The sequence below is a fragment of the Salvelinus alpinus genome, chromosome 1, assembly GCF_045679555.1.
Source record: "Salvelinus alpinus chromosome 1, SLU_Salpinus.1, whole genome shotgun sequence".
NCBI classification, from domain to species: Eukaryota; Metazoa; Chordata; class Actinopteri; order Salmoniformes; family Salmonidae; genus Salvelinus; species Salvelinus alpinus.
In genome coordinates, this window is record NC_092086.1 from 31,543,313 (window position 1) to 31,570,241 (window position 26,929).

General features: G+C 42.5%; 3 protein-coding genes across 4 annotated transcripts in view; 1 reads left to right on the forward strand and 2 right to left on the reverse strand.

Annotated features, from left to right (window-relative positions):
- The window catches only part of LOC139573300 (inactive serine/threonine-protein kinase 19-like), a 24,030-nt gene extending 15,100 nt beyond the window's left edge, over positions 1 to 8,930 (reverse strand). The window contains exon 1 of the mRNA XM_071396594.1: positions 8,850 to 8,930. The gene's annotated coding sequence lies outside the window, so the exon portion shown is untranslated. The remainder of the gene's footprint in view (positions 1 to 8,849) is intronic.
- Positions 8,931 to 13,167: 4,237 nt separating this feature from the next.
- Positions 13,168 to 22,944, forward strand: LOC139573331 (decapping and exoribonuclease protein-like). The gene is made up of 6 exons (XM_071396666.1): positions 13,168 to 13,677; positions 13,962 to 14,188; positions 15,951 to 16,170; positions 16,840 to 16,975; positions 17,142 to 17,236; positions 17,410 to 22,944. Exons 1-6 carry the CDS (start codon positions 13,187 to 13,189, stop codon positions 17,558 to 17,560), a joined length of 1,320 nt encoding a protein of 439 aa, XP_071252767.1. The 5' UTR covers positions 13,168 to 13,186; the 3' UTR covers positions 17,561 to 22,944.
- slc25a17l (solute carrier family 25 member 17-like) lies at positions 21,527 to 26,807 on the reverse strand. Of its 2 annotated transcripts, XR_011674576.1 has the most exons (10): positions 26,479 to 26,807; positions 26,194 to 26,254; positions 25,863 to 25,929; positions 25,322 to 25,476; positions 24,966 to 25,082; positions 24,736 to 24,881; positions 24,534 to 24,629; positions 24,250 to 24,332; positions 22,732 to 24,101; positions 21,527 to 22,660 (listed from the first exon to the last, which is right to left on the reverse strand). XR_011674576.1 is itself a non-coding variant. In XM_071396679.1 (9 exons), exons 1-9 carry the CDS (start codon positions 26,551 to 26,553, stop codon positions 23,954 to 23,956), a joined length of 948 nt encoding a protein of 315 aa, XP_071252780.1. In that variant the 5' UTR covers positions 26,554 to 26,807; the 3' UTR covers positions 21,527 to 23,953. The 2 variants fall into 2 exon arrangements, 1 of the variants encoding a protein (XP_071252780.1); XM_071396679.1 differs by having other exon boundaries at positions 21,527 to 24,101.
- Positions 26,808 to 26,929: the final 122 nt, after the last annotated feature.

A 26,929-nucleotide genomic window follows, 5' to 3' on the forward strand; every position in this document is an offset into this window, starting at 1 on the left:
GTTAGTAAAACGTTTATTGGAGACAGGAGAACAAGTGGAGACATAGGACGAGGTGGATAATTTTATAATAAGGCCGTTTTATTCAAGTGTAAAGATATCAGGCAAAAGCGTGCACGGCTCCTTTCTGTCTGATTCTTATGAAATCGTCGGAGAAGAGACCGCTCTACACAGTACATACAGATTATATAGACAACTAGCAAAGTAGGTTGATCTTGAAGTCTGGCCTTCCGATTGGTCGATCTGGGTCGTGGGTAATCCTGTTCGGCCTGATGTCGACGTCTCCATTGGCCCTTTCCACAGTTCATTGTCTTATAGTCTCATCCTTGAGCATAATGTATATGCCTCTGTTTTAACAGAGTCCTATTCATGGGGGAGGGTTGAGTATGTGGGTCTGTGGTTACTTAACAAGGTACAAAAGTGGGGGTATAGTGGGGGATGGGTGGATGTTGTGCCAAGTTATAGCTTATGTTGAGAAGTGGTTAAAACAAGTTACCAGTATCTTATACAATTTCTTACAAATCCCCCTCTTCACGTCTCACAAGAGACGTGACATAAAAGTAAAAAAACAAAAACTATGGGATGAAATTTGTCAGAAGACAAATTTTGTTAATCCCCCTCTACACATCACACAAGAGACATGACATAAAAGTAAAAAAGACAAAGCTATGGGATAAAATTTGTCAGAGGACAAATTTTGTAATTCCCCCTCTTCACGTCTCACAAGAGACGTGACATAAAAGTTTCTTAGTCCTCAAATAGATAGACAGGTCCAGCTTCCCCATCATCAAGCAATGGGAACATTTGGGCCCTTTCCTGATTAGGGTCTATGGCAGCAGTGATAACACGGCTAGCAAGCGTCCGCGCACATGGAATGCAACAGCATCCACAAAGTACAAGAATGCCTGCAAAAACGGAAATAGATACTAGGATAGAGGAAACCAACGTCTTATATTTACCAAAAGCATCCATCCATGAGTCCCACATAGAAGTGTCCACTCCAGAATGCTGTTTCATCTTACCATTTAGGGTACGAAGTCCCTCCAATGCTACAGTCAAACTCCCATCCGTCGCCGTATTGTTGGGAATGAAAGTACAACACTGTTCACCAAACATAGTACAGACCCCCCCCCGGTTCAGCCAATAACATATCAACCGCGATTCTATTTTGAAATGCCATCAGGGACGTAGCTGCCAATTGTCCATGGACCGCCTCGAAGCCTTGTTGAGTCCAATTGCCCAGTTTCTGGACATTAAAATGAATGTAGTTAATTCTGTCCACATTTTTATTAACTGTACACCACCAACAGACAGAAGATTCAAACCCAGCTGTCACTTAGTCCACCAGTTTATATTCATCTGGCACCCCCTAGGGACACCACTAGCATCAATGTAAGTTGAGTCGTAAATAAGCAAGGACCAAAAAGGAGACCACTCCAATAACTACACCTGGAGTGGCCAACCACACATTAGTAACCCAAAAAACGAGAATATGTTAAACCCTCAGGTCCATCCCTCTATACAACCTGTACCAGGTGGGCTCGTCGCCACCCGGGAACTTCAAACCTTCACAACAGGGAGGACAAACATCACTTTTTATTCATTCGACAACATCAACTACAGCAAACCAAGGGTCCTCCTCTGTCAAGCCCACTTTCCTGCGGAAGCTTGTTTTCGTATCAGCCTCTCCAACTGGAGCATCAAGCAGCGGCATCATACCATAGGCCCTTTCCACATCTGTAACAGACTTCAAACAAGGTATGATACAGGCAACACAAAAATGAAAAACAACAACTAGTGTCAGAAATCCAGTAATCATCATTGCAGTATACTTACCAAACCAACCACCCAGCCAGGGGAACAGTCCACTCTCCTCCACACCTGCAAGACCCTTCATCTCCACTGATAACCTTGCCAACCCACTCAGAGCTTTTGAAATGCTCCCATCCGGACTAGTATTGTTAGGAACAAACGTGCAACACTGTTCTACAATCATTTTACATACACCTCCCTGGTTGGCCAGACTTATGTCCAGTGTTAGTCTATTGTGTCTACTGGTTTGAGAGGTAGCATCCAATTGTTCAGCCATCCCTGTAAGTGCTGTGTGGGTGTGTTTAACAAATCATCATTAATTATAATAGATATAATTGATCCAGAGCTTTTGTTTTAGCATCAACAATAGCTGGGCCAATGATGGGCATCAGATGCCACAGGCCATCATTCCTGTTTGATGTCTGGTATTCGTGGGGGACCCCTATTGGGACCCCAACCGGTTGGTGTGCATGTTATCTGTACCCTCGGACCAAGGAGCGTCACGTTTCTGCCGTCTCCTGGGTTGGTCCCAAGCCTCTGTGTCATGTGCAGCTCCCAGAAGTTGGTTAGTTATAACCTCAATAATAGGCAATGGTGGTATCAGACTGGCCAAAACACATGTGCAACGACAATTTCCTTTCAAAATGGGGGTCAACTGCCTGGCAGGTCCACACATCCACCATACATCAGCAACACCTCTAGTTAATAGTGACATTAGTGATGCAGGCAGCAGTAGGGAACCTCCCATAGTCTCTACCTCTACCTGTACCAGTGTTACAGCTGTAATATCCTCCATATGCCTTAACTCCCCACGGTACCTTCTGGGGAGGTACTTCTGGGAACACAAAACTCAAGAGTTTTACACAAGGTTGAATTTGGCTTAAACTTTCCAATATACACATCCAACCTTCCACATTACTTAGGGCAAATGGGTGAGCAGCCAGAATAGGTCTGGCATGTCCACATACGACACAGTCCTTTCTATTAAGTATTCTGTAGGCCAACCACATATTCTCCCTTTCCTCATAACCAGTTTCAGTCCCCAATTGTTCACTATCTTAGATGTCTTTTATATTTATTACCTGTACCAGATTGGAGAGCTTAGGTGATGGCGTGGGACTTGGTCTTGAAGTGGTGGAGGAGGCCGGCTGAACCCTGGTCCGTTAGAACTGGTGGTGGTTCTGGCAACACTGTGATGGTAACATCCCCGTCGTATCCTAATCAGACAGCTCAGGACTGCAAGCAGTCCTGTAAAACCCCACCCTCTCCCAAAGAACACATCATCAGCCAGAGGTCAAACAACACTTTCACTTCTATGAACGTACACAGTGAGGAAAGGTCGGGGTCAGGGAATTTTCATTAAGGAGTTGACCCCCGAGCTTTATTAGCAACAGTTCTTCTCCTTAACTCTGTGATCATTCGGCAGTGTCAGTGTGTCTCACCCTCCAAGTGCGATATGCCCCCAGGTCGAGTGAATCACCTTCTCCTTTAATTCACCTGCAACGCATAAAATCCTGGACATACAGATTTGGTTAACCACCAGTTTCTCATTTGTTTTATCTGATTATATATTTAACTTCTATACCTATTTGTTAGCTATAATTTTGAATTTTACATTAGTTTATTTTCCAATAGGCCCCATCCTATCCTAGACCACAATGTACCCCTCCCCCGTTTGATACCTGGCTCTGGCCAGGTATCAACCTTACCTACTCTAAATAATGACTTAGTACATTATAATATAGAAACGTCCCATTCATTCGCCGCATATCCAATTCTCCCTTGGGCGTACATTCATATCTATTTTTTTCCAATTCTCTGTCAAGTGACTTATCTACTTTAAAATGTATCTGTGCTGCTTATATATGTTAAACCCTTTCTCTCCTTTCTTATTTCACAGCCTACCTTGCTCATTTCCTGGTCCACCCTCCCCACTCTACTCTCAAACCTTCAAGGTCTCAACAGTGTGGGATAGACCCATCTGTCTGCCTTTTTCTAATAATAGTCAATAACAACTATGTGTTCTTTTGCAATATTAACTAAGTGTCTCACTGTTTTGACTTTATCTATCCCAAATGGATTTAAAATAACAACATGTCTTATAGTGTCAATCTCTAAAGTCCTTACATAACCTTAATAAACCTATCTCTATCTTCTAATGGCCAAAACAAATGCTAACCTTATGGTCAAGAGTTATAAACTAGTATCCCAAATGACACAAATTCATTATTCCCACTACATTCTCCCGTGAGTGATCAAGTCACCGGAAAATGCAATGAAAATAGGTCAAAAAGGTTACACCTACATTCGTGTTCCATACCATATCTAGGCATACCAAAAGAACCCTTTATCTTCTCAAAGTCCCTTGCCTAAATAAAACTCAGAAAGTAAAACTCCTATTCCAATATGAGTGTATTCTTTTAAGATATCTTGTCTCTGGGAACACGGAAAACCCCGTAACCCAAACGTTTACCACAAAAACAAAACCTAATAATTATGATAATACCCTTAAATCATTCGTTCTAAATTTCCCCGATGTTTCATGTAACACAACTGTGATAAACGTGTACTGTCCCTTTAAAAACTCCCTGCCAGCCATACCAGGTTGCGAGTCGTTCATTGTTCCCCATAATGAAAACAGATCACGTTTAGAATACGTTTACTTATTGTTCGAATTCTCTGGTGTTACCTAAACAAAAACCAATAACTTTCAGCAACTTTTGAAAAGTATCTCAAAGCTATAATGTACACATTTTCCCTCTAAATGACGCAACCAATTTTCTCTAGCATAATTTAATACGGCCACACCCGGTGGGGAAAGTACACATTTTATCCCGTTCCTCCTATAATACTCAATGCTAAATTCAAAGTTGTGGTTAAATATATGGATTTGCCAATCATTATCAAATGTTAAATATACAGGTTTAGTATTTTTATCAAATAGATTAGTATAGTTCAAATAAAGATATGCGTTTACTAGCGCTCAACCTGTGTTCAGAACGCAGCAACTAGCCAATATAATACCAAAAATGACTGTCTTATTCCTGCCTCTAGGCAAAACATCTAGTTACCCCAACTAAGTTTGGCAGCAAAACTATCGTATAAGTAAAATCGACTTCTCAACTTTCTCCATTCCAAAGTGTAAACTTACCATATACTTCGCTAAATTTATATCGCATGTCACCCAATCCATAACAATAATATCATTAGTCTATAAATTTAACCTGAATAAGTTATTAAACGTATTCTCTCTACTCCGAATTGGTTTTAATTTTTTTCTCTGTCACCAGCACTCAAACAGGCTCCTGGGAGACCGTTGAGTGCTGCAATACTGCCATCTTCTGTCCATTCTCTGTATAGCTCTCCACCCCCAAACTATTCTAAGAGTTATGAGTGTGTGGAGGAATATCACAAATAAGGGGCCAGATATCCCTAGTCTTGCCCAGGGAGGGAGAAATGTCCCTCTAAATGGGCGAGGTTCCTTTTTCAGGGGAGGCGGAGTTTGATGCCGCATCCCCTGAGTCAGGAATGTCTTCATTTGGAATCGGATTTAAGCTGTTTAAATCAGCTCTGACTTCTGTCAGTGTTCTAGAAGGGATTGGGGCTGGAGTGCAATGTGTGAGGTGGTGCCAAGGTGCGCCTGATTTACCTTTGACCTGGACTGAGTGTGAAGTAACCTCCCTCACTTCGTACTGTCCAGTCCACCTGGGTTCTAGCCACTTTCTCTTGTGGACTTTTACCCCACCCAGTCACCAATTTTTTTACCTTCCGTGGTGCCGGATCTCTCGTCAGCTCCCCTTCTGGACCTTGTGAATCTGTGTGGAGAGAGCTGCAGAAAGTTCCGTCAATTATCAGACATTACAATTTGTTATACTTCAAGGGCGGGCATATGACCTCCCTCCCTTGGTGGACCAAGCATGAGGAGAGAGATGGGTGCCTGCACCTGGCGAGGCTCTCATGGCCATCAATGCCAGGGGCAGGGCTTCAACCCAAATCAACTTCAAACCTGCACATACATTTGATTGGCGCGTTTCACGAGGCTTTTGACATTGTGGCCTGTACACTAACCCAAACTTGAGCACAATACCCAATCTTTCCTCCACCTGTCTCAGGTGTTGGTTACTGAAATGGGACCCGTTTGTCGGATCGGATTTGCCTTGGAACTCCACAACTTGGTATGAGTTCAGTCTGCAGCCACTTAATGACTCACCTGGCATCCTCACGTGCTGTTGGTATTGCCTCGACCCATTTGGAAAACCTGTCTACCATTACCAAAAGGTTATTTTTGCTTAATTATTATTATTATTATTATTTTTTTTAAACAGTGCTGAACGTGAATTCTTTGCTCATCATTATTGTTGGGCCTGCCCTCTTTGGTGTCAGTTGGGGCTTCAGTGGCCACCCCCATCATATCAGGTTTCCTGTAAGGGAGTGCTCTTCTAATTTCTTCAATTGCCCAAATTCCTAATTTCAGCTCAGCCTCTGCTCTTTCCCTTTGCTTTGTTCCTTCCTTTTTAAATAAGTGACTCTTATTCTTTTCAGCTTCACTTTCTATCTTTTCCTTCACTGCTTCCCCTAATTCTTTCTCCATAGTGAGGAGCTGCCCTTTTGATGGGGAGACTCCACTAAGGAAACCGGCTTGCGTCCATTTCAGCCTCACTTCTTCCCAAATTCTTTTAACGGGTTTGTAATGTAATCTCCCGCCTGCTCTGTCTTTCATTCTCTGATCTAAATATTCGTTGAATTTGTGTTTGGGGACGATAGTCGTGGTCATTTTGTCGTTAAGCTATGTCTGGGTCTATTATTATCTTTGTATACTTCAGCCCGTCACTGATCGAAACCAGCGATGTATTTTTTCTCTAACCCCCCTTAGTCTCGTGTCCGACCCGCGTGGACAAAGAATTTTATTGCCGTGTATTCGATGAATTATTTTCGTTTTCCAACAATATTTCAGCTATATCTTTTTGAAACAATATACGAATATATTCACGCGCTCCTGATATAATTGGAATGACAGTTTTAGGTACTTATAATACAAATATTATTGCTTTTCGCTTATTCAATTAATTAAATACTTTGGCAAAATATTTCAGAAGTTTCCTTTGGGAACAATATACTAATGAATTCAGGCGCTCCTGATATAATTGGAATGGCAATTATAAGATCTTTTATTCGAAAGATATTATTACTTTTAACTTTTTCGATTAATTTGAACTCTTTTTTTTATTTTTTATTATTAATTAAATACTTTGCCAAAACATTTAAGAAATTTCCTTTGGGAACAATATACTAGTAAATCAAGCGCTTCTAAAATAATTGTCAAATTAATTCTAACCCTTAAGGATTTATCAACAGCACGAGAGGGAAAAATCAGGTCAACTTATCAGCAGAAAATAGCTGCTTCTCTGACCCGGCGGTCACTTCCAACACAGCCTCAACTTAGCATATGGCTAATTATTAGCAATCGGCCTCGTGGAACGTTCAATCACTCACATTGATTTGGCGTTATCGACTTGTCTCGGTTCTGCTCATGCAACTTATTTCATCGATTCCTCACTGGTATATCAGACTACTTGGAATACATTTCAGCATTTAATTCCTCACTGTTATCAGACTACTTGGAATACATTCAGCATAGCCCTCTGTCTACTGGAATGCCAACTCCAGTAGGCTCAGGTTCGCTATTACCACAATTCCTCACTGGTATATCAGACTACTTGGAATATATTTCAGACAAAATTCATTTAATTCCTCACTGTTATCAGACTACTTGGAATACATTCAGTTAATTCATTTAATTCCTCACTGTTATCAGACTACTTGGAATACATTCAGACAAAATTCATTTAATTCCTCACTGTTATCAGACTACTTGGAATACATTCAGTTAATTCCTCACTGTTATCAGACTACTTGGAATGGGATTTTTAACGCAGATATCCTTACACCATGCCTTAGATTCTAAACAATTCCACATAAATTTAGCAACAATTCACTCACCACAGTACTTCTGATCATTGAATTTAGATATTGGCTATAATACAATATGCAGATTTTGATTAAACCGGCTCTGCTTACCTTAATATTTTCGAGCTCTTTGATCAGTTTCCTGGGTGAGTTGAATCGCCGACGTCTCCCTCGAGCGGGTCACCTCTCCTTCTTGAATCTTTCTCCCACTCGCCTCCTGTCTCATCAACTCTCTATGGACCGAATTGTAAGGCTGTTAGCCATCCTCTGCTTACCAAGTTCTGTTAGTAAAACGTTTATTGGAGACAGGAGAACAAGTGGAGACATAGGACGAGGTGGATAATTTTATAATAAGGCCGTTTTATTCAAGTGTAAAGATATCAGGCAAAAGCGTGCACGGCTCCTTTCTGTCTGATTCTTATGAAATCGTCGGAGAAGAGACCGCTCTACACAGTACATACAGATTATATAGACAACTAGCAAAGTAGGTTGATCTTGAAGTCTGGCCTTCCGATTGGTCGATCTGGGTCGTGGGTAATCCTGTTCGGCCTGATGTCGACGTCTCCATTGGCCCTTTCCACAGTTCATTGTCTTATAGTCTCATCCTTGAGCATAATGTATATGCCTCTGTTTTAACAGAGTCCTATTCATGGGGGAGGGTTGAGTATGTGGGTCTGTGGTTACTTAACAAGGTACAAAAGTGGGGGTATAGTGGGGGATGGGTGGATGTTGTGCCAAGTTATAGCTTATGTTGAGAAGTGGTTAAAACAAGTTACCAGTATCTTATACAATTTCTTACACTAGCCAGCCTACTTCTGTGGTTTGCATCCCAAAGGAGATGGAAAGAAAGACTGCAGTGGCCATGAATAAATAGGAAGAAGCAATGTGATTGACCCATTTTGGCTCTCCATCTATCCATCCTGTTCTTCCAGATCAGTTAAAAGTCCAATGCAGACATTATAAAAAATATTTAAAAAATATCAATATCAAATCATTTCTGGGTAACAATCAAGTAAATTACAGTGATTGTTTTGAATTAAAATGGTCAAAAAGAAACTGAAATAGCTTATTACCAAAGAGCAATTTCTCAAACAAGAATTTTGCTAGGAGTGGGGAGGGGAAAACCAACCTCTTGGCAGAGAGGTTTGGAACTTCTTCTTCTGTGGGTTTTATGGCAGACTAGAACCCAGAAAGGTGTTTTGCCGCCACCAACTGGATGGGTTGAAAAACCAAGGAAAACACCAAAACCACACATGACATCGAAAACTAACTTCATCCACCCAAATAAAAATAGTACATTGACACAACCAAAACTAAAATTGGCCAGGCCAGGCACGACTCCAACACCATCATTAAGTTTGCCGATGACACCGACAACAACGAGACAGCCTATAGCGAGGAGGTCAGGTCAGAGACCTGGCCGTGTGGTGCCAGGACAACAATCACCTCACCTCAATTCACCTCAACGTGATCAAGACAAAGGAGATGATTGTAGACTACAGGAGCAAGCACGCCCTCATTCTCATTGACGGGGCTGCAGTGGAGCAGGTTGAAAGCTTCAAGTTCCTTGGTGTCCACATCACCAACAAACTAACATGGTCCAAGCACACAAAGACAGTCGTGATGAGGGCACGACAAAACCTTTCAGGAGGCTGAAAAAATTTGGCATGGGTCCTCAGATCCTCAAAAGGTTCTACTGCTGCACCATCGAGAGCATCCTGACTGGTTGCATCACTGCCTGGTATGGCAACTGCTCGGCCAACGACCGCAAGGCACTACAGAGGGTAGTGCGAACGGCCCAGTACATCACTGGGGCCAAGCTTCCTGCCATCCAGGACCTCTATACCAGGCGGTGTCAAAGGAAGGCCCAAAAAATTGTCAGACTCCAGCCACCCTAGTCATAGACTGTTCTATCTGCTACTGCACGGCAAGCGGTACCGGAGCGCCAAGTCTAGGTCCAAGAGGCTTCTAAACAGCTTCTACCCCCAAACCATAAGACTCCTGAACAACTAATCAAATGGCTACCCAGACTATTTGCATTGCCCCCCCCCCCCCCCCCCTCTTTTACACCGCTGCTACTCTTTGTTGTTATCATCTATGGATAGTCACTTTAATAACTCTACCTACATGTACATATTACCTCAACTAACCGGTGCCGCCGCACATTGACTCTGTACCGGTTCCCCCCTGTATATAGTCTCGCTATTGTTATTTTACTGCTGCTCTTTAATTACTTGTTACTTTTATTTCTTATTCTTATCCAAATTTTTAAACTGCATTGTTGGTTAGGGGCTCGTAAGTAAACATTTCACTGTAAGTTTGTATTCGGCGCATATGACTAATAACATTTGATTTGACTTCCTTACCTCAAAGCTCAATATCTCCCTTCACAGGCTCTAGGGCCTGAGAGGGTGGTATGGCTGAGAGGGTGGTACGGCTGAGAGGGTGGTACGGCTTGTGACAATACGCCATCCTCCGCTGAGAAATATTTCAATCCCAGGAACCGCTCCGCCGCATCCACAATGATATCTATTTTCCTGGACTTTCTCTCCACCTTGGCAGTACCATTAATCACCAAAGCTATAAAGGCCACAAAGTCCACCTTCTTAACCTTCAAAATATTTGGGTCCTGCTGGTGAAAGGCAACCGCTGCAGGCTGCAGTGAAGGCCTATCCACCACCATGGACTCATCAGGAGCACCATTCGAACACTTAACCCTTTTAACAGCTGCTGCATATGAAATGCTCTGGACAGCCCTGACTTTGGCCGCCTCATTCTCTTTCACCCTTGTCGGGCATTCCAAAGACCTGGCTTCATTGTTCCCACCACAATTGCAACATTTTCATCACTTTTAAAACACAGGACATGATCTTTTACACAACTTGGACATCTCGGCTTCTCCCTTCTGAAAACACTTGAAACATGTCCAAAAGCTTTGCAGTGATCACACTGCGTTGTTCTTGGGATAAATACTCTGACTCTAGTTTATATACCCTAAATGCACTTGAGTAAGGAGACACTCCACAAAAGAACAGATAGACTCTTCACCTTTTCATCATTCACCACACGATTCATCTGACGTGCATCGACTTCCCACGAGACGCCAGATATTACCTCCTTGAGGGGTGCCCTGTTCTAAGAGACACACACGACATGTCAAACTTATCAACTCGGGTGAGACGCAACACACGTTCCTTCTGATCAGCAGAAGTACAAAAAAATCAAAACAAGCCCGCCTCTCGTGATCATCACAGCCTTCACTTTACCCAGCACTCTCCACCAGTTCGGATATAGTCAGGTCCATAAATATTTGGGCATTGACCAAGTTATTTTCATTTTGGCTCTGTATGCCAACACAAAGGATTTGAAAGGAAACAATCAGGATGAGCTGAAAGTGCTGACATTCAGCTTTAATTTGAGGGTATTTACATCCAAGTCGTGTGAACGGTGTAGGAATTACAGCACTTTTTATGTGGTCCCCCCCCAATTTTAGGGGCTCAAAAGTAATTGGACAAACTAACAATCATAAATTAAATTGTGAGTTTTAATACAGGGTTGCAAATGACTGCCTGAAGTCTGGAACACATAGACATAAACAGATGCTAGATTTCCTTCCTGGTGATGCTCTGCCAGGCCTTTACTGCAGCTGTCTTCAGTTCCTGCTTGTTCTTGGGGCGTTTTGCCTTCAGCAAGTGAAATGCATGCTCAATTGGATTCAGGTCAGGTGATTGACTTGGCCATTGCAGAACATTCCACTTCTTTGCATTAAAAAAGTATTGGGTTGCTTTTTCAGTATGCTTTGGGTCATTGTCCATCTGCACTGTGAAGAACCATCCAATGAGTTTTAAATCATTTGGCTGAATCTGAGCAGATAATATAGCCCTAAACACTTCAGAATTCATCCTGCTGCTTTTGTCAGCAGTCACATTATCAATAAATACAGGGGAACCAGTTCCATTGGCAGCCATACATGCCCACGCCATGCTTGACAGATGAGGTGGTATGCTTCGAATCATGAGCAGTTCCTTCCCTTCTCCATGCTCTTCTCTTCCCATCATTCTGGTGCAAGTTGATCTTCATCTCATCTGTCCATAGGATGTTGTTCCAGAACTGTACAGGCTTTTTTAGATGTTGTTTGGCAAACTGTAATCTGGTCTTCCAGATGGTTTACATCTTGTGGTAAACCGTCTGTATTTACTCTGGTGTTGACTCTGACACAGATATGCCTACCTCCTGGAGAGTGTTATTGATCTGGCCAACTGTTGTGAAGGGTTTTTCTTCACCAGGGAAATAATTATTCTGTCATCCACCACAGTTGTTTTCTGTAGTTTTTCTGGCCTTTTGGTGTTCCTGAGCTCACCAGTGTGTTCTTTCTTTTAAAGAATGTACCAAATAGTTGATTCGGCCACACCTAATGTTTTTGATATCTCTCCGATGGGTTTGTTTTGATTTTTCAGCCTAAGGATGGCTTGCTTCACTGCCAGTGACAGCTCTTTGGACTTCATATTGAGGATTAACGGCAATAGATTCCAAATGCAACACTTGAAATAAACTCTAAACCTTTTATCTGCTTACTTGTAAATGAACTAATGAGGGAATAACACACACCTGGCCATGGAACAGCTGAGCAGCCAATTGTCCAATTACTTTTGGTCCCTTAAAAAGGGGGGTACCACATATAAGAAGTGCTGTAATTCCTACACCGTTCACCCGCTTTGGATGTAAATACCCTCAAATGAAAGCTCATATTCATTATTTCATTTCAACTCCAATATGCTGTGGTAGACAGCTAAAATAACAATAATACCTTGGTCAATGTCCAAATATTTATGGACCTGACTGTATCAAATGGATTCTTCAAGATTAGTAATCCGATCGGCTGCTCGTCATTAACAAACCGCACTCCTACAAGATACGAAGGGTCATTCTCAGCCTTGTACGTTATCTTGCTCCATTTTCCATTATTTTGGACAATGTTCAAATTCTCCTTGATTCTACCGCCATTAGATTCCCAATCCACATCAGTGTGTCCGCTTCCGTCATCCTTCCTCCTGTCAACAATCTAAGCCAACCCCGTCTGTTTTGCCCCAGTTTTGGAACTCCCTTTTTTTATTGGTCTATTAATTAATCTACACCAGGCAGGCTAAAACTCCATCCCACCTAAATAGACTGACATTTCAGGCAGTCTTTTCAAACAGCTAAAAGGGAATTATCATTTTTTTATTTCACACACTTCAAAGTGTGGAAATATGTAAAAAAAAAGAAAACACAGGAAAGTCACATTTGGACTGCTTTGGGCTTTTAATTAGGAGTAGTATACAAAAAGGAAAGATTGGAAGAGATTGAGTCAGACACAGATTGTTATTTGAATGATTATTAACCAGATATATTTGTCTCTTCCTAGATCACCATGGACCAACGCCACCAGTCCCACCACAGACCACAACATCCAAACTCCAATCACCACGACAACCACCAGTCAACATTCAAGAGAGACATGGATGACAGTGGGAGAGGTCATTTCCAACACAAGCGCTTCAGACCCGGTCAGAACCATCACCCGGCTGGCCCTTCAACACCCCCATCTAGCCCCCCAACCCAGAGCCTGAGCATACAACGACAGCTGTACGAGAGAGACTTCCCCTTATACAAACAGCCTGTGGAGGTGGGACATTTCTCCCTGGACTCTGAGCGCAGGTTTTTCAATGATTCCCGGCAGCTGCGTTACTACGTGGAGCCGGAGAAGAGTTGTCCTAACTTCGACTTGAGGGACGGGTACAGGGGCCGCTTCGTCAAGAGGGACGACAGGGTGAAGGAGAAACTGGACCACATCCTCAGATGGATCCTGGCAAACAGGTCCAAGCTGCAGTCGAAGGACACCGCTGCTTCTTCTTCCCCATGGTAAGCACCACTAGTGTCAGTTTAAGAGATGTTATTTTGATTGATAAATTATTCATCAATAGCAACACCTTTCTGTCTAGTTATACAGATATAGGCCCACTAATTGTCAGTCAAGGCCATAAACATTTCACAATGGGATCAGTTGTGATGGACACAATATTCAATATACACACACTCAATATCCTCAGTCAATTCTGTGATTCCTAGTCACAAGGAATGACTGTGACTATATTAACCTGTGTGTTCTGACAGACATGTATTCTTTGATCTACCTCTCCTACCAGTGCATTAGGTGTAGACATTGTGACATGGCGCGGCCACCTAACCAAGCTGTTGACCACGCCTTATGAGACCCGGGAGGGCTGGCTGCTGGCTGTGACCAGGATGGGGGGGACACTGTACATCAGTGAGGTGGAGACGGAGGCTGCACGCCGGGACCGGGAGAACCGCACCGAGAGGCACGAGGAGATGATGTACTGGGGGTACAAATTTGAACAGTACACCTGTGCAGGTAGAGGATGGCTTCTTGTATTCCTCTTTTGCTGTACGCACTGAGTTGTTACAGTACCTTGCAAAAGTATTCATCCCCCTTGGCATTTTTCCTATTTTGTTGCATTACAACCTGTAATTTAAATTGATTTTTATTTGGATTTCATGTAATGGACATACACAAAATAGTCCAAATTGATGAATTGAAATGAAAAAAATAACTTGTTTTTTTTTTTTTTACGGAAAAGTGATGCGTGCATATGTATTCACCTCCTTTGCTATGAAGCCCCTAAATAAGATCTGGTGCAACCAATTACCTTCAGAAGTCACATAATTAGTTAGATTGCACACAGGTGGACTTTATTTAAGTGTCACATCATCTGTTGCATGATCTCAGTATATATACACCTGCTCTGAAAGGCCCCAGAGTCTACAACACCACTAAGCAAGGAGCACCATAAAGAGGAGCACACCAAACAGGTCAGGGACAAGGTTGTGGAGAAGTACGGAGCAGGGTTGGGTTATAAAAAAGATCAGAAACTTTGAACATCCCACGGAGCACCATTAAATCCATTATTAAAAAATGGAAAGAATATGGCACCAAAACAAACCTGCCAAAAGAGGGCCGCCCACCAAAACTCACAGACCAGATAAGGAGGGCATTAATCAGAGAGGCAACAAAGAGACCAAAGATAACCCCGAAGGAGCTGCAAAGCTCCACAGCGGAGATTGGAGTATCTGGCCATAGGACCACTTTAAGCTGTACACTCCACAGAGCTGGGCTTTACGGAAGAGTGCCAGAAGAAATACATTGCTTAAGAAAAATATAAGCCAACACGTTTGGTGTTCGCCAAAAGGCACGTGGGAGACTCCCCAAACATATGGAAGAAGGTACTCTGGTCAGATGAGACTAAAATTGAGCTTTCTGGCCATCAAGGAAAACGCTATGTCTGGCGCAAACCCAACACCTCTCATCAACCCGAGAACACAGTGAAGCATGGTGGTGGTAGCATCATGCTGTGGGGATGTTTTTCATCGGCAGGGACTGGGAAACTGGTCAGAATTGAAGGAATGATGGATGGCGCTAAATACAGGGAAATTCTTGAGGGAAACCTGTTTCAGTCTTCAAGAGATTTCAGACTGGGACAGAGGTTCACCTTCCAGCAGGACAATGACCCTAAGCATACTGCTGAAGCAACACTCGGGTGGTTTAAGGGGAAACATTAAAATGTCTTGGAATGGCCTATTGAAAGCCCAGACCTCAATCCAATTGAGATTCTGTGGTATGACTTAAAGATTGCTGTACACCAGCGGAACCCATCCATGAAGGAGAGCAGTTTTGCCTTGAAGAATGGGCAAAAATCTCAATGGCTAGATGTCCCAAGCTTATAGAGACATACCCCAAGAGACTTGCAGCTGTAATTGCTGCAAAAGGTGGCTCTACAAAGTATTGATTTTGGAGGGGTGAATATTTATGCATGCTCAAGTGGTAGGCATGTTGTGTAAATCAAATGATACAAACCCCCAAAAAAGTCATTTTAATTCCAGGTTGTAATGCAACAAAATAGGAAAAATAGGGGGTGAATATTTTCGCAAGCCACTGTATGTTGTGGTGGACTTTCAGATGATTGATTGCTGATGGTTTTTATTGATGGTTTTATATCACTTGAGATTGGTGTACAGTTCCTGAAAAGCCTACACCCAGAAATGCATAATATTTCTCATACTTGGGATGGTAGTTGGAGGCCTTGGATGGTTTTGAAATGTCTGTAATGTTCTTTCAGATGACGCCCAGAGTCTTCCAGACCCGGGTGGGGTTGTAAACACCAACGAGGCCTTCTGCACTGTAGTCCAGACCCGGCTAGCCGAGCACAGACTGCTGTTCTCTGGCGAGGTGGACTGTCGGGACAAAGACCCCAAGGCCCCGTCTCCTCCAGCCAACTACATCGAGATGAAGACCTCACTGGAAATCTCCACCCCCAAACAACGTAGCAACTTCCACAGGTAAACTATCCACAGATACGCTCTGCACTAGCCCCCTATTACGGAGATGGATTGCACATCTGCATATCCATATCTTATATCTCTGGATATCTGCAGTTGGGCAATTCCATGTTAACGGAATATAGCTGAGACTCATATTTTTCTTTAAACTGTATGCCAAACAAAAGCCATTGATTTCAAAGTTTAACAATCCATACAACTCTATGCACACTGACTATGTTGAACAATTGACACAATAAAAAATAAAAAAACATTTACTTGAAAAATTGTGCAGGTGCAAAGTTTGGTAACAGAATTACAGTAAAATCTCCTTCAGTTTTATTCTATTACCAAACTTTGTATCTGCACAGTTCTTCCTGTATTTGTAAAATTCTTAGTGTAAATTGTTAAAAGTAGTCTCTATGCATAGAGTTGTATGGTTTGTTAAACTTTTAAATGTTTTTTGTTAGACATACATTTTAAAGTGAAAAATCTGAGTCTCAGCGTAATTTCATTACCATGGAATTGCCCAGTAACCAGCTCTGTTGTCACTGTCTGGTAAAGACATGTTTTGCTGATGAATATACACAGAATGAAACTGGAACCAAGGCTAGCTCCTCACATCTTCAGTTGGAACATTTTCTCAAGAGTTAAAATGTGTGTTTTCTCTTGTGTATGTTCTCCATCCAGGTTTAAACTACTAAAGTGGTGGGCCCAGTCCTTTCTTCCTGGGGTACCGCGAATCGTAGCTGGTTTCCGTGATCATGACGGAGTGGTTGTGTCTGTGGAGACTTACCACATCTCCAAGATATCTCAGCTTATCAAGGTACGGTTTTGTTTTATTTTCTTCTGAAAAAGAACATACACATTTGTAACAGGTCTCATACCAGAAACCCAGTAGGTCTGTGTAATATAGGATGCCTATTTTGTGAGTTTAAAAACAATGTGCGTGCTTGGTTGTCCTAAGTGGTTGTCTCTATTCTCTCATACAGAATGAAACCAACTGCTGGAAGCCAACTGTCTGCATGAACTTCTGCTGTGAATTCCTGTCCTTCGTGAAGAGTGTGGTCACAGAAGACAATCCAAGGTGATGCTTGATATGATTAAGATTCTTTTTAAAGTACTTATTTTATTAAAGTGCTCATAACCTTTACTTTCTGCTACCATTAAAAAAAGCTTAAGAGAACTTGCTATTGCATACAGTCAAGAGTTTCCCTAGAAACGTATTGACTCTAGTTAACTGTTATTTATTTCTGTCAGGATGGTGCACCTGTTCTCATGGGATCCACACCGAGACGTCACCTACTCCATCCACAGAGACTCTCAGTACTCCTTCCTACCAGACTGGTACATCAGGGAGATGACCAGTTCAACCAGTCGTGAGACACACCACCACACACCTCAGACCTGATTCAGAACAAACCTGACAATGGCTCGTATTGACAAAGCGTCTCAGAGTAGGAGTGCTGATCTAGAATCAGGTCCCTCATCCTATTCATTCTGATTTAGGAGGCAAAACAGAGCCTAGATCAGCACTCCTACTCTGATATGCTTTATGGGTACAGGCCAAGGTTGTCACCTTACACCAGTATGGACTTGAAGCAATACTTTAACGCTGAAACCTGTTATTTGATAATGAAGTAGAAACACACCAAGCGCCCTGAAGGAGTAGGCGGGTTCTGACGGGTCGGTTTTTGATGATAAAGAAAGTAATTTTATTCAACTTCCATTTTCCTCCCAGAGTGGCTGAGTTATATAGTGTGGATCAGCATGGACTTTAGCATTCACAAACCAGCTTTTGGGACTTTCTCACAAATGGTGTCCAGGTTTACAGAAGACATATCTTTCCTAATGGTTTGTGATGTCTTTTTTTATGTGAAGTATTTAAATTTTTCAGCTCATCTCTGACTTGTATTTTTTTATTTTATTACAAAATTCAGTGATTTGAATGTAACAGTTGCGGTTTGAAGTGTCTGCTCTGAAACTGTCAAACAATAGTACCATAACAAGATTTAATTTCCCAATCAAACTTTTTTATTAACCTCATGGGCATATCGATCACTTCTGTTCTTTTCTGAAGTACATTAATTAAATTATGCCACATAAAAACATATGCACTGTAAGAACATATTGCATAAGCAGTTTTAACCAAAGTTTTCATGGAAACTGTCCAGTGTCAGAATGCATTGTCCTTTGTCCTATAATAAATGACACCTTCGTTGAATGAAGCATTGACAATGTCACAGATGGTAGAAAACATCCCAGGTAAAAGTTTGATTCTACAATGCAGTTGTGCTGAATGGAATTAACAAAAAAAAAAAACTATATTTGCTCTGTGAAGATGTTAATCTGTCATAGCTTTCATTTATTTCAATGCAATTTACAGAATGATTATTAATTTAAAATCTGCAGGATGCATCCTAGTCCCAGAGTTCTCCATGAATTCCAAGGCACATCTTGTCATGTCCTACTGTACGTCCTTAATCATTCCTCAAGTCAGAAGTGGAAATAGACTTATAACCACATACAGTGCATTCTGAAATTACTCAGACCCCTTGAATTTTTCCACATTTTGTTACATTACAGCCTTATTCTAAAATTGATTCAATTGTCCCCCCCCCCCCCAAGCTACACACAAAACCCCACAATGACAAAGCAAAAACAGGTTTAGAAATGTTTGCAAATTAATAACTAATAAAAAGTGACATTTACATAAGTATTCAGACCCTTTACTCAGTACTTTGTTGAAGCACCTATGGCAGCGATTACAGCCTCGAGTCTTTGTTATGACGCTACAAGCTTGGCACACCTGTATTTGGGGAGTTTCTCCCATTCTTTTCTGCAGATCCTCAAGCTCGGTGAGGTTGGATGGGGAACGTTGCTGCACAGCTATTTTCAGGTCTCTCCAGAGATGTTCATCCGGGCTCTGGCTTGGCCACTCGAGGACATTCAGAGACTTGTCTCGAAGCCACTCCTGCATTGTCCTGGCTGTGTGCTTATGGTCATTGTCCTGTTGGAATGTAAGCCTTCTCCCCAGTCTGAGGTCCTGAGCGCTCTGGAGCAGGTTTTCATCAAAGATCTCTCTGTTCTTTGCTCCGTTCATCTTTCCCTTGATCCTGACTAGTCTCCCAGTCCCTGCCACTGAAAAACATCCCCACAGCATGATGCTGCCACCACCATGCGTCACTGTAGGGATGCCAGGTTTCCTCCAGACTGAACTCTTTAGCCTGAATGCCAAGTGTCACATCTTGGTTTCATCAGACCAGAGAATCTTGTTTCTCATGGTCTGAGAGTCCTTTAGGTGCCTTTTGGCAAACATCAAGCAGGCTGTGCCTTTTACTGAGGAGTGGCTTCCATCTGGCAACTCTACCATAAAGGCCTGACTGGTGGAGTGCTGCAGAGATGGTTGTCCTTCTGGAAGGTTCTCCCATCTCCACAGAGGAAGTCTGGAGCTCTGTCAGAGTGACCATCGGGTTCTTGGTCACCTCCCTGACCAAGGCCCTTCTCCCCCGATTGCTCAGTTTGGCCGGAAGGCCAGCTCTAGGAAGAGTCTTGGTGGTTCCAAACTTTTTCCATTTAAGAATGATGGAGGCCACTGTGTTTTTGGGGACCTTCAATGCTGCAGACATTTTTTAGTACCCTTCCCCAGATCTGTGCCTCGACACAATCCTGTCTTGGTGCTCTAAAGATCAATTCTTTCGACCTCATGGCTTGGTTTTTGCTGACATGCATTGTCAACTGTGGGAGCTTAAACAGGTGTGTGCCTTTCCAAATAATGTCCAATCAATTGAATTTACCACAGGTGGACTCCAATCAAGTTGTAGAAACAGCTCAAGGATGATCAATGGAAACAGGATGCACCGGAGCTCAATTCCGAGTCTCATAGCAAAGTGTCTGAATACTTATGTAAATAAGGTATGTTTTATTTTTAATACATTTTCAGAAACTTCTAAAAACCTGTTTTCGCTTTGTCATTATGGGGTATTGTGTGTAGATTGAGGGGAAACAAATATTTAATACATTTTAGAATAAGGCTCCTGATTGGCGCAGCATCTCAGTGCAAGAAGCGTCACTGCAGTCCCTGGTTCGAATCCAGGCTGCATCACATTTGGCCGTGATTGTGAGTCCCATAGGGCGGCGCACAATTGGCCCAGCGTCTTCCGGTTTTGGCCAGGGTAGGCCGTCATGGTAAATAAGAATTTGTTCTTAACTGACTTGCCTAGTTAAATAGATTTTTTTTTAAATAACAATGTGTAAAGCGTCAAGGGGTCTGAATTCTTTCCGAATGCACTGTAAGTCTGAATTTCTGTGCAACAAAGATGATATAGTAAAATGTAGAGAAGCAGTTATTATAACTTGTATAATTTATTGCTGTGGAAGACAGTCAGCTTTCTTAGTACAGGTCACATACTGTTCATATCATTCTGAACATCCAATCTACATACATAGCCTACTGTCTAGGCTAAGCAAGGCAGCAGATTATGGGTTGTATGAACTACTGATTTTAAGACATAACAGATTTGACTACTGATCAGCACAATCAGAATGTGATGTGTGTCATCAGTCTTTACAGTGCGATCAACAGATCTGGTCCATCACCATCGCTAGTTCCTAGGTTTGGAGGCACTTAGCATAAAAAAGTACAGGCCCAAGAATTCCAATGAACAATGACAATGCATGACAACATTACATAGATTGCAAAATGCACATGTATTGATTCTTCTAGTTGGCCCATTTTCATTTAACCAGTTTAGATTTTAATATAAACCCCTTCACATGTTCTGTGCAAGTTAAGTAGACAAGATATATTCCAAGATAGCATAGAAAATGTATACTATGCGTTTCAATTTGGAAAAATGTTGATCCAATCTAGAGATTAAGATTATTTATCTAAATGTCAAAAATATTTAAAAGTATTTATCCGATTTCTCTATAGACAGACCCAACCAACTCTCCTTTTCATCTTGGTTATGTTCATTAGGGCATAAAACAGAAAACGTTAGTGCAACGTAAAATAAAAATGAGGGTTTCTTATTGGACAAGTTCATGTAGTCCCTCCCTGTTTCAGTCCGGTTGGTCCCTAATGAAGACAAACCTGTTGAGCAGCAATGAGGTAAAACTGACTGAACATTCCTGGCTACAGTTTGTGAAACATGACGTAACACTCATCTTATACCGAAAACCTAAATAAATAAAAGTAGCCTTTTGTCTTGCAGACATTCTTCTAGGTTAAACTCTTATGGTCAACTGGTATTTTAATAATAACTAGGGCCCAGAGTTGTTCCTTGTTAGGTGGTTGGGGAAAACTTGTTTTAAATAAGAGAAGTATTTAGAATAATCATTATTGTATTCTGAATTAAATCATAAGACTGTGAGAAATGGTTGACTGGCTTCATTAAAAGGCAATACAAGGTAAATATTTGGCAAGTTGGTTAGGACATCTACTTTGTGCATGACACAAGTCATTTTTCCAACAGTTGTTTGCAGACATATTATTTCATTTATAATTCACTGTATCACAAATCCAGTGGGACAGAAGTTTACATACACTAAGTTGACTGTGCCTTTTAACAGCTTGGAAAATTCCAGAAAATTATGTAATGTCTTTAGAAGCTTCTGATAGGCTAATTGACATCATTTGAGTCAATTGGAGGTGTACCTGTGGATGTATTTCAAGGCCTACCTTCAAACTCAGTGGCTCTTTGCTTGACATCATGGGAAAATCAAAAGAAATCAGCCAAGACCTCAAAAAAATTGTAGACCTCCACAAGTCTGGTTCATCCTTGAGAGCAATTTCCAAACGCCTGAAGGTACCACGTTCATCTGTACAAACAATAGTACGCAAGTATAAACACCATGGGACCACGCAGCCGTCATACTGCTCAGGAAGGAGACGCGTTCTGTCTCCTAGAGATTCACGTATTTTGGTGCGAAAAGTGCAAATCAATCCAAGAACCTTGTGAAGATGCTAGAGGAAACCGGTACAAAAGTCCCTATATCCACAGTAAAACGAGTCCTATATCGACATAACCTGAAAGGCCGCTCAGCAAGGAAGAAGCCACTGCTCCAAAACCGCCATAAAAAACCCAGACTACAGTTTGCAACTGCACATGGGGACAAACATCGTACTTTGTGTAGAAATGTCTTCTGGTCTGATGAAACAAAAATAGAACTGTTTGGCCATAATGACCATCATTATGTTTGGAGGAAAAAGGGGGACGCTTGCAAGCCGAAGAACACCATCCCAACCGTGAAGCACGGGGGTGGCAGCATCATGTTGTGGGGGTGCTTTGCTGCAGGAGGGACTGGTGCACTTCACCAAATAGATGGCATCATGAGGAAAAGTATGAGGATATATTGAAGCAACATCTCAAGACATCAGTCAGGAAGTTAAAGCTTGGTTGCAAATGGGTCTTCCAAATGGATAATGAAACCAAGCATACTTCCAAAGTTGTTGCAAAATGGCTTACGGACAACAAAGTCAAGGTATTGGAGTGGCCATCACGGAGCCCTGGCCTCAATCCTATAGAACATTTGTGGGCAGAACTGAAAAAGCATGTACGAGCGAGGCGGGCTACAAACCTGACTCAGTTACACCAGCTCTGTCAGGAGGAATGGGCCAAAATTCACCTAACTTATTGTGGGAAGCTTATGGAAGGCTACCTGAAATGTTTGACCCAAGTTCAACAATTTAAAGGCAATGCTACCAAATACTAATTGAGTGTATGTAAACTTTAACCCACTGGGAATGTGATGAAAGAAATAAAAGCTGAAATAAATCACTCTTATTATTCTGACATTTCACATTCTTAAAATAAAAAGTGGTGATCCTAACTGACCTAATACAGGGAATTTTTACTAAGATTAAAATGTCAGGAATTGTGAGTTTAAATCTATTTGGCTAAGGTGTATGTAAACTTCCAACTTCAACTGTAGGCACCAAACTGTCACAGCCAGCTGAGAAATCAACAGCTACTTTTGAAGAGCAGTAACAACTCTCCGGAAAGGGTTTGCAGTGGTCTTAACACAGGGCTGAAGGAGAGTATATACAGACTTTTAAATAGAATACAGTCATGTTTGCAAATGCCTTGATGCTTCACTCAAGCCCTCAACATTCTTGAGAATATTGCTATTCACTAGCTTGGGCATTGTCCAAGCTTGTTAAGCAAATAGTTGTTTGGCATCGTCTTGCTAAACAACTATTTGGCAAGACAACGTCTAAGCCAAAAGGAGTTGGCTAGTAAAACTGCTAGTTGTTATCAGCACTACAAAGTAATAGTGGTGGAGAAAGCATAACAAGCTTCAAATGTAATGCCATTCATTCAGGTATAATACAATTGCCACAGAATGCATACGCTAGACAGTTATGGCACCTCCTATAAGACCATGTACAACCGTTTCCAGAGAGATTCACCCATATTGGCAGCGTAGGGAAGACATATGAATACTGCATGTGGAATAAACCCCTGAGTGTAAGGGGAAAAGAGAGGAGACACCATCTCTGGTTGAGGTGTATGTTGGGATTGAGGAAAGGGAAGTTGGGATGGGGAGTCGGTAGCCCAGTGGTCACCAGCCCTCATCTTGGAGACAGGTGTGTAGGCTTTTGTCATAACCCAGTGGTAAACACACCTGAATCAAGTTCCAGATACGTGGTAACATCTATAGGTCAATTTGAACCAGGGGTTTCATTGCTGGGCAGGAACAAAACCCGGCACACCCTGTGAGCTCCTCTCCAGGACCAGAGTGGGGGGTGACCACCGTTGTATAGCCAGTGCAGGTTGAGGTCTAGGGGCTTGATCAACCCTCAGTGCTTCAGTTTCTTGTTGATGCCCATGACCTTGAAAGTGGCTGCGGTGATCTTCTCGTACACCACGAACATGAGGGCTGCCGTTAGTACCGTCTGGAGCAGTTTGGCCTCCAGGCCTTTGTATAAGCCCAGCACACCATGCCTCCTGCAGGGGAGAGGACAGGGAGGGAACACGTCCATGGATCAACACAAGATGTACTCATTGGCACAAGACGGTCTGAAAATGTCCCACCACATTGCAGTAGTCAGACTGTTGAGACGCAAGAGTTCCATTGTGTGTGTGATCTACTCACTTGATTCTGTCCATAAGTAGGTAGACCATGTTTCGGAGACTGCCCAGTAGACCTCCCTTGCCCTCAGCTTTGTGCTGCCCAAACTGGGGGGAGAGAAAGACTAATTTAATCAACAAAATGAGCTGTGAGTACAGGAAATATGGACTTATTTTACTGAGCAGTACACACAATCATGATATCGGACACAGTTTGATGGGTAACGTTGGGGAAACACTGCTTATGAGTGTTCAGTTTGCAGGTGTGTGCGTTTATAGATATACAAGTTTGCAGGTGTATTTGTTTACCCTTAGAATGGCCTGGACGGTCTGCAGGGGATACGTCGCCGTGGTAGCGATGGCCTTGGCCACAGCTCCAATGAGAAAGATCTCTGCTGATGTAATCTAGGAGCAGACAAAAACAAACAAAGGCTTAAAAACTTTCAGCATGACTGACACTCAGACACGCCACAGAGGTGTCAAAGCTGGCTCCCTCCTCTCCTTCCCTCACCTTCCTCCCTCCTCGGCCTGCTTTCCTCTTCATGGCTTCATAGAACATGAACACGACTGCAGGGTTGAAGACCAGCACCAGAGAAGGCAGTGTACCATTCCAAAGAGTCCCCACTCCCTCGCTGGCTATGATCTGCGAGAAAGCATCTGCAATCGAAAACATACATTGTATGATGATAGTAAGTCACATTTTACTAGTACTGAAAAGAGACAACAGTGAATAACACACACCAAAGATGCCTCTGTAGTGGGTCTGCTGGAGGTCTTCGTTCCTGAACTTTGCCCCCTGCAGCTTGAGCCGGGTGTTGACCACCCACATGGGCGTGGTCAGGAGCACGTTCACTGCCCCTGGGGGCGAAACACACAACACGGGCAACAGAAAGACATTTAAATACATTTCAATATGGAGGTCAAATCTACTTTCTTCAATGAATCTCTCTGTTAATCATCTCTCTGTTAATCACCTCTCAGACTCCCCTTCCCTAATATAACTACATCAATGACTTAGAGTCCATCAAAATAGGTGGCAGTAGGTTGATAGTGACTTAGTCAATACCACTAAAAGGTCCCTGTTTCGGTCCTCCTACCTGAGATGAAGCCCATGAGGAGGTCTTTTCCCGGGCTGGACCGGCCCTGATTACCCACCATGACTTTCTTCAGTGTGTTGAAGGTGTAGAAGTAGACAAAGTTGGAGCAGCACAGACTGGAGATGACTGGGAACCAGCCTCTGTACAGAGACAACCTGAGAGGGGAGAGGAGAGAGACCAGGGAAATCTGCAAAGTAAGTCATTGGGCCATGGGAACCCAGGACTAGGAGTTTTTCCTGTGCATGTGATCTGACTGGGGACATCTCCTGGCCCAACACATTAAAATGACTTAAATGTAAATGTAATTAAAGTAGTCATAGAAATACAATGGGTGGAATGGACATATCATGGAACATTGCTTTGAACTGAAAGGAATGGCCATTCTACTACTCTATTCTAGATCTATGGGTACAACAGCCCAGTGAAAGCCCTGTATGCGGTGGTACGAGGCCAGCTTTCCTTTCCAGTCAATTGATTTGAGCAATCTAAGGTGGATTATAAATTGTAGTAAAGTATGTGTACAGTTCCATACAATACTCACAGGCCTTCCTCCTTTGCTATTTCAGCCAGGAGAATGGCAGTCGATTTGGACTTCCGATTCTCATCCACTGCAACAGAAAACGAAGGCAGAAAAGGGATTGTCATTTTCTTACATTATTGTAACATTGTAAGTAGTCTGCAGCTCTGGTATGCTCATGCAATGGTAAGGTCTCTCTTGTCAATGTTTCCACTTCTATATATCCATCACTCATTTCCTTGTGAACTCACTGACCCTTGGGTGCAGAGTCCAACGTTATAGCAGACAAGTATGGCCACACTGACAACAAGGATGGTTATCAGCAGTCAGTATATACCACCAATCTACAACTCACCCTGAAGTCTGATCCTCGCTGTATCCAAAGGAAAGAAGACGGACATCGCCGTCATGCTACCCTAGAAGCAAATACATTATGATATATAGGATATAGACGGGTAGTTAAACCTAAGTTACACTCTACATTCACAAAGTTGATACAATCTGACACAGTATGCTAACTAACAAACTAGCCAGAGTCACCGGTTGTAACATTTCAGTGTAGTTATTCGAACGTTTTGCCATTGTCTTTATTATTAAAGGACTGTTCATGCATAGGCAAACTACGTTGAGATGTCCTTACCACTGCACCTGCCACGGCGTGTACCAGTGTCTCATAAGACAGAAGGTTGATCGCTGAGGCACCATTGTCGGACATCTCTGATTCTTTAGGGACGCAGCGTCGATCTAGTACTAATGCCAAATCGGTCAGCGACTGCAGAGCACCCTGTTCAAACAATCGGTGGTTGAGTTTCTTGCGGTGAGACTGGTTGTGGTGGAGTAAGTTTACCTGCTGTCATTCCATGATGAGTGGCTGAGTGACTTTTGTGTACTCTGACAGTGCCATAAATAAGGCAAATTTCGTTGTGGAGATTTCTGTTTCCTAATAACTAATTTTGGTGGTGCAGTCAGTCAGAGTTCAGAAACGCTCTAAAGGGCGGTACTGCCATCTGCTGGAATGGAGTACTATAGGCCACCTGAGATTAGTGCGGCTTTCTTTTTGCGCATGAGTTCAAAAGCGCGCCCAGCCAGGT

Coding starts and splice junctions, on each gene's coding strand:
- LOC139573331 (XM_071396666.1), top strand. CDS start 13,187: ATGGACCAACGCCACCAGTCCCACCACAGACCACAACATCCAAACTCC. Junction 14,189..15,950: donor TGAACAGTACACCTGTGCAG/GTAGAGGATGGC, acceptor ATGTTCTTTCAG/ATGACGCCCAGAGTCTTCCA. Junction 16,171..16,839: donor CAACGTAGCAACTTCCACAG/GTAAACTATCCA, acceptor TTCTCCATCCAG/GTTTAAACTACTAAAGTGGT.
- slc25a17l (XM_071396679.1), bottom strand. CDS start 26,553: ATGTCCGACAATGGTGCCTCAGCGATCAACCTTCTGTCTTATGAGACA. Junction 24,882..24,965: donor CCACTACAGAGGCATCTTTG/GTGTGTGTTATT, acceptor TTTCGATTGCAG/ATGCTTTCTCGCAGATCATA. Junction 24,333..24,533: donor CCGTCCAGGCCATTCTAAGG/GTAAACAAATAC, acceptor CTCTCCCCCCAG/TTTGGGCAGCACAAAGCTGA.